Source organism: Struthio camelus, chromosome 6 (genome assembly GCF_040807025.1).
Source record: "Struthio camelus isolate bStrCam1 chromosome 6, bStrCam1.hap1, whole genome shotgun sequence".
Lineage (NCBI taxonomy): Eukaryota > Metazoa > Chordata > Aves > Struthioniformes > Struthionidae > Struthio > Struthio camelus.
The window spans coordinates 44554174-44568381 of NC_090947.1; the positions used below are offsets into that span (position 1 = coordinate 44554174).

Here is a 14208-nt window from a genome sequence, read left to right on the forward strand (position 1 = left end):
CAACACAGGAGGCTTACAGCTCCAGCAATGATTTAAACCTCTACCTGCTTAATACGATGCTAGAACGCTAACTGGAGGGTTGTGCCACCTCTCTACAGATGAGTTTATTTTTACTGCCACTGCCCAGAAGCAGCTAAACTACTTGGATGCTACCCATCTAATTTATGACAGCTGAAGAAAAATTTGCCTTGAGGCAGAAAATTTAATACATACTTGCAAGTATAAAATTTTATTTTTATTTACCTTTAGTATCATACATTTTTCTGAATTATTGAAAATCTGTCCTAACTTTAATGATGGAGAGATGAAGAGTGTTATCACACTGGCAAAGGGTTTTGTTGCATCTGGCTGCTGGCAGAGCTTCTGAAGAATAAATTTGGAAAACCTTGTACTCTGCTATGCCTCACTAGGTATCTCAGTGTTTAAAAGAAACATTACTTTTCACAACAGACCTTCAAGTAATTACGACCACCATGTGCATCAATCCTGTTTTCATGCTCTGAGGAAACAAGTTATCTGTACCATGAGTTAGAAAGACATCACAGAAGCTGCCTCGTAAAAATGATCAGTTCTACTGGCTCTTCATTTTCAAGCACCTAAATTCCTGCTAAAACATGTAAGTACCATGGCTTAGTTGTCAAAGATAAAAAGTGACTAATTGAAGTCTTTGAAAAATAGAGAGCCTCAATATCTTTGAAAAATATATTAGCCTACCTATTAGCACATACATACATACACAGACATATTTAAGGATACGTCTAAGTTAGACGTAAACCCTCCCCCCCTTCAAGACCTGCCCTCCATACAGAGGTGTTATTTGTGCAAAAGGATCCATTATTTTAATCATTTTAGCTTCTAAAATACATTCTTCAAGCTGTTATGATCCTGATTCAGAGAACGTTAGCAAGGAAAGCTTAATATTACATATGTTGCTTCTGCATCACATTACCCAGAACTATTTACACTCTTTTAAATATTTCACATACTTCATCACTTTGCAGGATCTAGCATTCTGCTGCTGTCAACGAATGAAATCAGTGAATTTAAACCAATGTAAAAACTGAGTCATATCAGAATTACCGGTTATATTTTGGTCCTAAATGCAGGGCTTGAACACACAAACCCTCCTTCTATTAGCAGGTAATGGACATCTGATTTACACTTCTATACATGAGATCAGAATCAGGGTTACCCTGAGACATCTAAACAACAGAAATGACAGAGATGCGGTAAGGAAAAACAGGAATATTTTCATTAGGTCACCACCTCCCATATGTCATTCTTTGCATCCAGCGTGTGGGAGGACTACAATTCATTCCTATTGGTTGCCATGCCTATGATTTCTTGTGCGTTGTCAGTTATTGTTGCCACTTCATCTTTTAAGTAAGTGCATTATGTATGGCCTTGCAGGAGACAGATGAGACATACAGGACACGTTCTGAATATAGAAACTCATCAGTTACTGCTGATGTTTCATCTTGTCAGCAGGGTGACCTTACTTCTACTTAGTTTAGTGCTATTCTAAAATCCGGAACCATGTTTATTCTAGTCCACAGAAGCCTCACAGATCACTGAAAAACAAATTCTGCAAAGCCTTTTTCCGTACAGACAGAGACTCCACCATGGCGAACCATTCCTGAAATCATACTGGGGCAGAGCCAAGAACTTCATGCAACTGAAGGTTATCAGTGAAACTATGCTAAATCCGTAGCACAGCTGAGTAACTTCTCTAAGTCAGATGGGACTAGACAACTGTGTGACAGGACACGGAAGTGCCTGTGTGAGGGTCCTGCACTTTGGCAGGGATCTGGCCCCGGCCATTTAGACTATGGAAGAAAACTCAGAATGCCAAAGGACTCAGGACACTTAACCTTGAAAAGCGTACAGGTCAGCACAAAAGGAGGTTGGTACATTAAGTTCTATCACTAGCCTGACAATAAAGGCAGCTGCGTCCTGGGAAAGCTAAGAGCAAATACTTGTTACAATGGTGACGCACAGAGCTACCTGAACAGTTACACAAGGCAACGTGTAAACTAGACAGATAGCATGGCAGGTGTGGGGTATTTCTGGCACAAAAGGGAAAACGCTGGGAAGGTAGCTGATAAAGTGATCTCTACTGTGATGTGTACAGCTGCTGTTTGTGTTCAACTTTGAGTGCCAGCAAAGGACATTTTCCTGACGGGCAGCAGGTTTAGAAGGTGGGATACATCGCGTACAGCTCGGTTGTGCTGCTGGAAAGAACAGAACACATTCTCAGGGAATTAAGGGAGGAGAAAACCAAATCTTCATGCAACAACAGACAGATTCCAATTTCATAGTGCTCCACTTCCTCAGCAGGGGTGTAAGCATTGTTCCGCACAAATATGAAAAATATTAAACTTCCATCTGTTTCCAGTAAAAAGAGAAAATGGAATGAGGGAATCAATTGCCTCTCCTATGTCCTTCTCTGGGAGAAAGAACTTAAAGCAAAATCCCGTGCTCTACCACCAATCTCTGCCTCTAGTGATAAGGCAGCAGGTGATTTCCTCTTGAATACGTTCAATCTCATGGAGATTGGTGCTTTGAAACAATGGTGGACAAATGTTCAAAGAAAGAGGCAAATTAGTATTGAACACCCTAAAATCTACCCACAGAATGCAGAGATGAAAAAATGTTTTTTTGGAAGCTGCAAGTCTACATACAAATCTACAAAACAACAGGGGATTATGCAAATTAGGAGGGCTCACTTTAGACAGATTACAAAGAATTGCAAAAAATTCACTCAACATGCAATAAAATGAATTTTCCTCTATCAAAGTCCTATCCCCATACTCAGGGCCCATTTATTCTCCCATTCCTTTTTCCTTAATTCTGTACCTTTTTGTCTGAGGGCCTCTTCAATATTTTCTTTTCTTATTGTATTATTCTTGGTCTCACTTCCTCTCTTACAGGGCTATCTGGTGCTTTATGAAGACCCGGTATAAACTGGTGCTGCGTCACTTTCTGGTCAATCCCTTTCTCTTATCTAGTCTCAGACCCATCACAAACTTGATTTGATGAAAAGAATCTGCATCTACCATGTTGAAGGGGGTTTAAAATCTAGCAAGATGGAATTTCATTCCTGTGGCACAAAAATCTAACAACAAATCGGTAATACTCAACAGTCTAAGATAACAGACTCAGAGTGCTGGAACTCTAAAAAGGATGGTGTACCACCAGAGCATCGCTAATCAGACGGATGTGCTGTTCTCTGCTGCCTCCACTCAGCTCTCTCTTTTATCTGCTATGGCTCAGACTTCGCTGCTCAAATTGTAGTTCTTGTAAGTGAAAAGGGAAAAAGTACACCCTGTTTTTACCTCTTTAATGTGTAGAAAGTCCTTGGCATCAAAAGAGATAGCAGTGCTTGGGACAGGAACATCTTCATCCAGTGCTCCGCAGTAACTCACGTTAGTCTTAACAGCAAACGCTACTGGTTTGGACTACAAACAGAAACAGACATCATAAACATAGCATAAAAGTGATGTTGTATTTTTCAGAATCAAGAATTAATCTGTTGTACCACATTACTCAAAATCTAGTAGAGGACACTTGCCAAATACACCAATTCACACAAGCGTGTATTTCACACAAACTATTTCACGCAAGCCAGCAGAGTTCAGCTTACTACAGAAGATCTAAACTTAAACCACAAAGGCAGTGGTTTGGATCAGTATCTGTATGCCTGACACTACGGAAATAATACTGGAAATCTGCATCCCATTTCATCAGGAGGTTGAGCAGGCTCTGATATCCTGCTGAAATAAAAACAAAGCAACAACCACTGGGCCACATCCTTCACCAAGAGGTATCGGCACAGATGATGCATCATGTTAGCACACGACAGGACGATATAAACCACTCAGTCCCTTCACTGCCCATTTCTAGAGCAAGCACCTTGACGGAATCCAGATTCAAAACTGTCTAGTGATACCACTGTAGTAGGAATCTGTTATTTTTCATTCCCTATCCTATGCAAGAGAACACTTCTGCCCTCATTTATATAATGAGATCCTACTAGTTTCATCAGAGCTTCAATAACAGAATTTGGCTCTTTGTTTTAAATAGTATCTCCACTCTGGGAACATTTGCTCTACCCCAAATATCTTGTTTGTGGAAAACCTTACCTGATTCTCAAACTCTTTCAAGAGACATCATCATTATAAACCAGCAGTGTGAATTTTAACACTACGCAACAGATAAACGCCACATAACTTTGTTATTGTTAAAGCTGAAAAGAAGAACAAACCTTCGCCCTTTCAAGCTGTATAGCTGCTTGTTGCTCTCTTTCTTGGCGGACTGCTTCCCTGTCTTCTTCCAAAGAGACATCAGAGTCCGAGGGTCTGCTTGTGTATGAATCTGCTGAGCCCTAAAATTAAATTCATGTCACTAAAAAAACATATATAACAGATAGAACACTCCCCCCATTAGATTCATAAAATATCTTTAAAATATTTGTTTCCCAATTTTATTGAGTAGGTTTTATATCCTGTGTCTAGCAGGAAATCCTGCAGAATTTAGCAGAGAAATAATCTGGCTTTACAGATTAGATGCCTTTCGCCCAAGACAAAATCCCAAGAAAAAAGTATCTCTCCACTTTCAAAGAATCTCTTCATTTTCTTGCTGGCATGGGCATACAAAACTCAGCTGTAGGCACCGTACAGCAACCTTCTACAATATTTAAATCCTGTCTGACAACCTCGGATCCAAGATCACCTCTTTGTCAAAGGCTAGGTCACATCAAATTCAATTAAGGTATTACACAGCTTGGTTTGAATCATCTCTCCCTGTAAACATAGTACAATTGTGTAAGTACTTCCCTTCCTACTGTGGAGTGCCACTCACACAAAGAATTGTTCTGTGCTTTAAAAGCAAAAAAAGCAGCAAAAGTCACATTATTAAAAGCTGCTCAACAGGGCAACTGATATGATGATATGAAATGAAAACAGCACATACAAGCAGAAGCAGAATGTAACAGCTTATAAGGGAGGAAATTAGATCTTGCCACAGTTCGATTTCTCGTCTGGGACACTACTGAGGAAGCCTGGCAACACCTGAGGTTTGCAGCGGCTCCTCTCCTCCTTTTACAAAGCACCTGATTCCATTGTCCCGCACGGCTGATCTTTATGGCTGCCTGGAGCCAACTGAAAGAGAGGACTTAATCTTACAAGACAGATTAAGATAAGGACAGGGAACGTTCAGTCATTATGAACCTGAAATCCCAGTTCAAAAACCTCCCTCCAAACACCTAAGCAAACTCTAGGTCCAGAAGCCTAGCACAACGAGGACTTGAACCTAGGCTGCAAAGAGCGCCCCTGAGAGAGAGCATCCGTACAAAAGGGGAAGTAGTTTTGCACTACAGGAGGAAGCCCAAGATCTCAAAATCCTAAAGTCTAGGTCTAACTTTCTGTCCAAGGTAAATTTTAAGTGGGAAATATCTGCCCATTACCGGGCCATTTCTCAAGCAAACAAAGTTGCCACTAATGCAATTAATATATCAGTTTGGTGAGCAACGGTCTTTGCTTACAGCACACTCCAGCACTGCAGAATCTTGTTCCGTTCAATCCAGCATGAGACTAATTGGTATTTGGGTCATCATTCGGGTCATTGCTCCTAGCAATGCAGAGGTTTGGGTTTCAGCCTCCCCGGCCTGAGGTTCTGCCCTGGCTGCAGCACCACAGTGCCCGTGACGTGCAGCAACCGCACGCTCCCCAGAGCCTCTACCGCAGCAGTTAGTTCTCTACCGCAGAAGTCAGTAAAGTTTAGTATACAGAGCCGTATACGGTTTGCATAATAGTCTCACTAACTTTTAACCTACGTATCTTGCACATATCTTAGGAAAAACAACTGCACAAAGACACCAATCATAAAAAAGTAGAGAACTTCAAAAGGGTTACGATGATGCAGAGTTGCGGAAGGATCTGGCCCCAGTATTGTATTTCGTAGGAGGAACATATTGTAATGTGTAACTAGCTCTGAGAAACACTGTTTTTAAGTAAGGGAAAGGAGTAATACACTGAAAACTATGTATTTTGCACTATGTTACAGAACCAGTGCAACAGATAATTACTAGGTCAACACATTTCCAACAAAAAAAACGGAAAAAAAGCCCATGTATTCTCCCTGAACTACAACTTCTTACCCAAAAAATACAAAATCTTTTTTGTAAAATGGACTATTTTGTCTTATCACAATTCTTAGGAGTTCTAAATCAAACTCCCCAGAAATTAGCAAAACAGGCAATACAAAATTATGAAAGATTCACAACTCAGTCCAGAAGCATGTACTTTCAGAAAACTTAAAACACAAACAAACAAACAAAAAAAAATCATTGCTTTAGTGAAAAAAAAAAAAAGAACCACAAAAAATCCACCAACATACAAAAACTTCCCCCCAAACCCTACACTATTTATAAGGAAAACACTTAAGGTTTTTCTTCTTCATGTGTATTTAACTGTGTTATTGTATTCATTCAAGAGCTTAGATAAGGTGAGGCAAAGAAAAACAGGAGAGAGATCAACACAACCTCTCACAGAAAAACCACCGCTGAAGATAACAATATTTGTTCATGTTTGCTGCTGTCCGAGTGGCCAACATACTCAACCTCCATCGTTGCGTGGTTTTAGTGGCAGATAACTGAAGTCTCACATGATTCTGTTTTCACGTAAGTCCTTCACCGTTCCTGTACATAATAATTTGACATAGCTGCATGTCATAAATTATACCCCACATGAGTTCCAGTGCAAAGCCAGAAGAATGTTACATGACATGGCCAATTCCCAAATCACAAGACTGGATTAGAAATTATATGATTAAAATAATATCCTCTGGGTCTTTTATTTGCCTTCTTTTTGAGCTTTTACACCTCTCATTTTATAGCGCTCTCCCTCAATAAGGCAAGCTAGCAGCTTCCTTCAGAGAAACGAAAGCCAAGATTATTCCATCATTAGTGATTACAGCAGACAGCTCTAAAAAGAGTTAAACAGTCATACATCTTGCAATAAAATTAGAGAAAGTTGGTAATGGTGAGCTTGAGGCCAAAACGCAGAGCCAAAAACGTGAAGAATACATTTAGCAATGTTTCACCTTTGCGTCTGCAGCTTCAAATCTCTCAGACTTCATACTGCTTATGCAGGGTTTCATGCTGATGCAAGTACATTATCATTTCTCTAGTAACTCAAAAGCAATTTAAATAAGCTTAGTAGTTCAGTCCCTACAAAGTTTGGCAGTGCTCTGAGCTCTCGGGCACACTGTGGGGTTGCAGGAACCTGGGCAAAAATGGCTTTTCTTCACTTTCCCCCCTCAGGACTGAATCAGTTTTGTGTCGTGCTGCAAACTCAAGCCTGGACGTGACCGGCTCTTCCACTGCTGGCCCCGGCAAGGGGTCCAGCAGTGCTTTGTCTGAGCTCTGCGAGCGCTCTGCAAGATGCCTTCTGCAGGATGCAAGTAACTGGAAAAAGCAGCTCTAAAGGTAGCTGCAAGTTAAAAAAAAAAGTATTCTGTTTTGTTGCCCTTATGATTGAAGAAATTGATGCAGAAAAGACCATCTCAAACCATGGTAAGAGGAGCAGCTCTTCAGCAGCTTGTAGGGCACCTATCAATACTGTTTCTTCAGTCTTGATCGTACTGAGGAGAACCAAAGAATAGAAAATGGCTATGCCTAAGGAGCCCCTGCTCCATTTCTAACAAGTATTTTTTTACAATATATATTAGTCCCTAGCAGTTTTATCGTATTTCCCCTTACTGTTGAGCTAGGAAAAGTCTGAGGATTGCACCCTGGAGCACCAAGAGCCTAATGCCAGTATTACCTGTGTCTGAGGTATCTGCAGCACCCATCATTCCACCTCGCTCTCCCAGAACAGCCATGCCACAGCCTTTCAAACACACGTCGTTTTCCTTTAACTGCTTTACGTCCTGCAGCAAAAGGGCATATACTCTACGTAACCTATCATAAAAATCAGTATTCCTACTCTCCATGTGAACTAACACGCTCCTACATGTTGCTGTGAATACGGATCCATTAGCAGCCTTCTGATAACGAACCACTGATAAGCATATGCTCTCTTCATTTTATGTACTCGTAATTCGGCCGCAAGCACGGTACCGTCACTAACGAGGGCAGATTTCCTTTGCGTCGAGAACAGGATCTGCCTAACATGAACCCACGTTCAGCTATGGTTGTATTAGACCAGAAGAATTGCTTCCCGAAGACCGCCGGCCACCCCGCACAAGGGTGACTCGGAAGAGGAGGCCACAAGGGCAGGCGCGCGTGCTCTGTGCAGAGGCCCTGTCGGGGCCAGCCGCGTCCCTGCAGAGACACAAGCATTGCAGTTTGGAGCTGGAACAAAGGTAACACCAACAGGCTGAAAACTAGCATTAGCTCCTGATAGCAGCGTAGGCTCTTTCTGGGTTTGGGAGCTGGACATGCCACATGCTGCTCGTCCTCCTGCTTCCTCTGGGATGTAGCGCCGACCAGGGCATTCACCAGCCACAGCACTTAGTCCAACTCATGCACTTAAGACACCACCTCTCTGGCTGCTCAGCGGCTACCAGATATTTCTCTTTCCCCCATCTCAGTGGCAAGATTTAACCTTCAGCTATAAAATAAAGCACTAACAGAGACATAGCAGCATTTCTTCCCTTATCAAAGGGGCAAAGCATGCCAACTCACTGTACCTAGGTTAAATGGGTAAGAGGAGACCCCTTGCCTGGACTACCCTGTCAACTTAAATCTCTATTCAGTGACTAAAGGGGAAGCCCAGCAAAAAGAGATTGAATTTATATGGTCAAATATTCTAGTCCTAAAGTTACAGCCCGTCCTCCATTCCAGAGCCTCGATTGTTCAAAGCAGTGAGAGCAGAAAAAAGAACAGATCACGAGTTGCAAAGACAGACCAAGTGGTAAACAAGAAGAGCTAATCATTTAATACCCATTATACACTTTGAAAACGCAAAACATAGCTGCTGATCATCACTTTTACTACTTTACAGAAAACAAAGCTTCAACTGCAGCAGAAATTAAGAAGGAAAAAAGAATCAGTCTCCAAATAATAAATCAAAAAGCACAGTAATAAATACACACACTATATGGCAGTAGGAATTGGCTTCTTTCCGATACGACAGAGTCCTACCCAACGTAACATGCGGCAACAGGAACGCACCATAACCTGACATGCCTGACGCCTGAGACAGAACCAGCTCTGCTGTCATCAAGAGCAGCAGACACTGTTCATCACCCACGTGCTCTTCCACCACGTCGTTTTCCTTTTAATTTTCTATGTACTGGAAGGTGTATGAGAACAAAACACAGAACCCATCACAGAGAGGACAGATACCATCATCACACATGGAGGCTGACTGGAGAAATCATCTGCGTATGGTGAAAGAGTGCAAAAAAAGGGCACAGGCTCATATCTGTACATATATATACACGCACACATACATAAAATTCAAATCCTCTGGATCTGATTTCGTGTAGCTCCATAAGGCAGTTTCACAGAAATAGATACCCATGCTGGATGTAGAGCTTCCAGTACTGGCTTTTAGTGGTATATGTTTGAGCACTGACCTATTTTGTGCTGTCAGAACAAAGCAGTCTTAACCAAAGTAGCTGATTACTGCAAGGCTACCCCAGGCTGCTCTTCAATACTAATCACCGCTTGTAAGCCAAATGATATGGATTGGTACAATCACATCTGCATGATCCCTGCTCTTGCAAGTTATGCCAAATAGCAAGTGGCTTATCTGAAAGATACAGCCCCAGGAATGCGACTCCCGTGATGCTGCACTGCAGTATCACACTGAAAACAAGGCATGCTTTCGCAAATACTGGCAACAGGAGTAGAAAAGGCAATCCAAGGTAAGCGATAAAAACTGGCATTCTTTAAGGTACCATACGCATGGGTCAAGAAATCTGAGAGTCCCCTCTATTTAGAGCAGACCACCAAGATTAAGGTTTACTCTTCCTGACTCTCACTACTGCACACTATGCAAGATCATACAGTCTTACTCATGCATGGATGTTTACCCTTGCAAGTGATCCCACCGACTTCATGGTCCCCTCTTTTGTTTCTCTTAACGTCATCCTCGACTTCCGCATCCTACGTTCAGCAGTCAGGATGCATTGGTAGCTGCACTGGACTCTTGGCAGTCCAGTGACTTCTACTTACAAAACGGGACTCAGAATCCTTCTTAAGACTTCTGGGAACTACTGCAACGCAAATACCCCATAAAATCATAATAACCCTTGTTATCCTCAAAAGTCCAGCTTTTGAATATTTTTTGACCACTGCACAAGAAAAAGCATCGCTTTTTATATTTTTTATTGTTCTTATTTAAAATGTCTCATCGAAGATCCGAATATGACATATTTATCTTGTGCAACAAGTCAACATGAATACTCATGTCTCTACAGCACCAAGTGCAATGACATTCTGGGCTGATAGCTCATGTTCATAGAAATTGCAGTAGATGTGATCATACTAAATATTAAAACATATCCATGCACTTTTCACAGCTGGGAAAGCATAACTAACTGCCTGACCATAAAGGAAGAAGGAAAACTATGTTAGTAGTCTATAGGGAAGTGAGAGGAGAAGAAAGAAGAGGGAAGACATTTTTCTGTGCACCAAAACTCTATCAAAAAGTCCCTCTACTTTTTTTTATTTTTATATAGCTCATATCAGCAAACTGGTATAATTTGCTGATATAGTTTGGGGCATATGGCATAAGTCCATAATTTCACATGGCAAGGTCCTAAATTATCTCTCCTCAAATACAAACCAAATGCGTGTATGCATAGCGTGCAAGCATTACAAGCATATTCACCTTTCAAACTGCAAAAGTCCATGAATGGCCACTGTCCCTGTTGGGAATAGAGGGCTTTTAGAGCGTGAAGTGATGTAGATTTTACACCAAGATTAGATTAGTTTGGCACATACTGTTCCAGGACCCGTCACCATGCTAACTGTTACACAACCTCAACTTCACAGCCCTCTGGGAGATACAGCAACCTTGTGAAGTGAGACTATACAGCATGAGTTCAAGTGCACAACAGATTTGACAATTTGAAGGAAAAAGGCTTTGCTAAATAATTGTATTTTTCAAGGCAATGGAAGACTTGTTTCATATTTCACAGCCACTTTACCTTGCATTGCTAAGAATTCGTTTTTCTTTCAGTTTATCAATTTATTTCAATTGAAATTATTTTAATTTACTTATGTCATTCAATAAATTATTCAATGTATTTCTCTCATCAATCAGTATAGTGCAGCACTGGTAAAAACACTGAGGTTTCAAGCATGACAATAATGGTAGGAAAAAAAATATTTCCGCTAAAGCAGAAAGAACACTCAGTCTATGTATTCAGCAACTATAAAATAATAGCACACCGCTCTCTCTTGCTCCCTGATGCGGTCGTACACTTGAGGCTGCTGAAAGAGGCGTGCTAAGTTGGCTGGATGGCTGGGAAAGGCAACAAGACTACTGCTAGTGACCATCGTGTTTCTATGCCTCGGTCTGGTGAGGGAGGTTAAAGTTCTCGTGCATCCTCTCCCTGGGCACTACGAGCAATAGACGACAGGTCCAGCCTTCCCGCTTGCTAAAGGAAAGAGCAGAAAAAAGTATCAGCCTTCAGCTGCTACGGTTTCAGAAGGAAAAGAATAAAGATTTCAGTGAGGTCACAAATACATCTTTTCCGGCTACCACAAATACACAGACCTAAGTCGCTCTCTATCCAGCCGTAACTTGGAACACTCCGTCATACAGCTTGTGCAATTAAAGTATCAATCCATCAGAAGCTCCAACAAGCCAGATGACGTGCAATCTCTTTTGAAAAGATTTAGGGTGCTGCAGAGTCCACCACAACACAGAAAGCACTTTTGAAACCAAACCTGGATCAGAGAGAAAGCTTCTGCCTTATGCATTAAGCAAGACAATAGGGCAGCACTGTCTAATTGTAGGCATCCTACTCCTGCAGACGAGATAGCTTACGGGCACTTTGAGAGCATCTCTCTATCCAGGAATATGCAGACATTGAGCACACATGGCAATCACTCTGCTTAATAAAGCATACATGCCACTGAAGAGGAAAGCCCAAGTACGTGTGTTCATACATTATTTCCAGCTGAGAGCCTGAAAAACGTCTTAGCAATAATAGGGAGTTCAGTTTGAAAATCCACAGTGCTTTAAAACGCTGAAGTGTCAGGAGTGGCAGCACACCTCCAGGCAGCTAATTATTTTGAATGGTTTGCTGGAGTCTGAATAATATGTGAGCTAGGAACAGCACGAGATATTTTTGGAAAAAAAAAAAAAAATCAGTCTTATCCCACCCTGTCCTCATCCCTGCCTGCCACTCTTCCTGGCCTTCCCCTTAGCTCCTGCCCACAAAGGGAATCCCACTTTGTATTTTCAACTTTCTCTCTCTACAGACTTCTGGCTTCTCAAGACAGTTTCATCTCCTGCAAGGCATAATATGCAAGGTCCCAAAGACCCTAATGGTCCTGCCTGGATGCTGAATACAGGGATTACAGAGCATACCAAAAAATTAGTTTGACTCACTATTTGAATCAGAAGCACTCTAATGCTTTTAAGGTGGTTGGAACCTCAGCTGAAAAATCTCTAGCAGATATCCAGCATGTGCATGCATGTGGATGCACGCATAGCGCAACTGAGGTTTAGGAGAACAACATTGTACAAAACAAGATTGTTCATTAGCATTGTTCAGTTGTTCTGTGTAAGAAAAAATGCCAAAACCAGCCACTGCCTTTTAAGGACATTGTGACTTTCCCCTCCAGGCCCCTTTCCATGGTCAGGCAGCACTGCCACGTTCCCATCTCCGAGAGCTTGGGGACAGCCAGCGAATCCCCCACTGACGGCTATTGCACAACAGCACTACTGCACAAGGAGCCTGTAATTTATTTAACTGTTAGTGTAAGAGAAAATTACACAGATGAATATACAGATACGGAAGCTTGTCGTATGTGGTAATTCGTTGCATGCTGCTACTGTTGTGTTATGCCGACAGGCTGGGAGGGACTTGGGGGTGGCCGGTCCGAGCCCTGCTCGGAGCAGGCCTCCGAGTTCAGGCCAGGGCTCAGGCCTTCGTCCAGGCGGGTCGCAGGAAAGCTCCAGGGACGGAGGCTGCACAGCCGCTCTGGGCAGCCTGCTGTGCTGCCCGACTGTCCTCACAGGAAAATTTGTCCCTTACACCTCCATTTCAACTTAGGCCCGTTGTCCCTCGTTCTCCCGCCGTGCACCACTGTACTGAGCCTGGCTGGATCTTCTCAGTAACCTCCCGGCAGGTCCGGGCAGGCTGCCGTGGGGTCCCCAAGCTGCCTCTTCTCCAGGCTGAACAAGCGCAGCTCCCTCCGCCTCTCTCCCTATGGGCCACGTCCTCCAGCCTCCGACATCTTGGTGGCTGAACTCACTCCAGTTTATCAACGTCTTTAAACTCTATCTAAAGCTCTCTTCTTAGCAATACTCTCCCCCATCTCTCCCCAAACTTTCACTTCACCAAGGTTTTTATTTGGATAAACCCCCAAAATTAGAACAAACGTAGTCAGAATCCTGGTTTCCATCTTGATCCCATCTTGCTCAAAACATAGCATAAGATTCATGAACCGCACTCAAGTTTCAGATTCATACAGGAATGATTGGCCATTGGCTTAATGAAGTGAATACAAAACTTGCTCATTAACTGTGCATAACAAAGAAAAAGATTGGCATTTTTTACCAAAATCCTCCTTCTCTTCATCAAGTCTAGATAGACAGATAACAGGAAATGGGGGGAAATAACCCGTTGTAAATTATTTCTGTGATTCAAAATAGCCCTTGTGGTGGAAGTTTATAGATACAAAGGAGGATCTTTCTTCCTTAAAGATAAATGATCTTCAGAAAACTCTCTAAAGCATCCCTAGGACTTTAGGACGACTGCTGTAATCAGAGGGAGAACCAGTGTGAGAAACAATTCTGTAACTCCTCTGTGTTACAAGCATTTTAAAACTCTATTGTTCTTTTGCAGTTATTTGCTGGACTTAATGACATGAACACAGGCTGATGCAAACACAGTCTGAAACAGTCTTTACAATTTTCTCAAGACTGAAGAACATGCAGAGTAATTCCTTCACACTGCAGTGATCACGGACTCCAGGCCAGTTCCACTTTAGGAAGGTTTCGTTCACATACCTGGTGTCTA

At 42.1% G+C, this 14208-nt stretch overlaps 1 protein-coding gene across 7 annotated transcripts in view; it reads right to left on the reverse strand.

Annotated features, from left to right (window-relative positions):
• The window catches only part of CACNB4 (calcium voltage-gated channel auxiliary subunit beta 4), a 132188-nt gene that overhangs the window by 34441 nt on the left and 83539 nt on the right, over positions 1-14208 (reverse strand). For all 7 annotated transcript variants that reach the window (XR_011142015.1, XR_011142014.1, XM_068949387.1 and 4 more), the window contains 2 exons: positions 4265-4384; positions 3336-3458 (listed from right to left, as the gene is read on the reverse strand). Coding sequence is in view for 5 of the 7 variants with exons in the window: in XM_068949387.1 (XP_068805488.1) it covers positions 3336-3458; positions 4265-4384 (243 nt within the window). In the remaining 2 variants the exon portion in view is untranslated. The remainder of the gene's footprint in view (positions 1-3335; positions 3459-4264; positions 4385-14208) is intronic.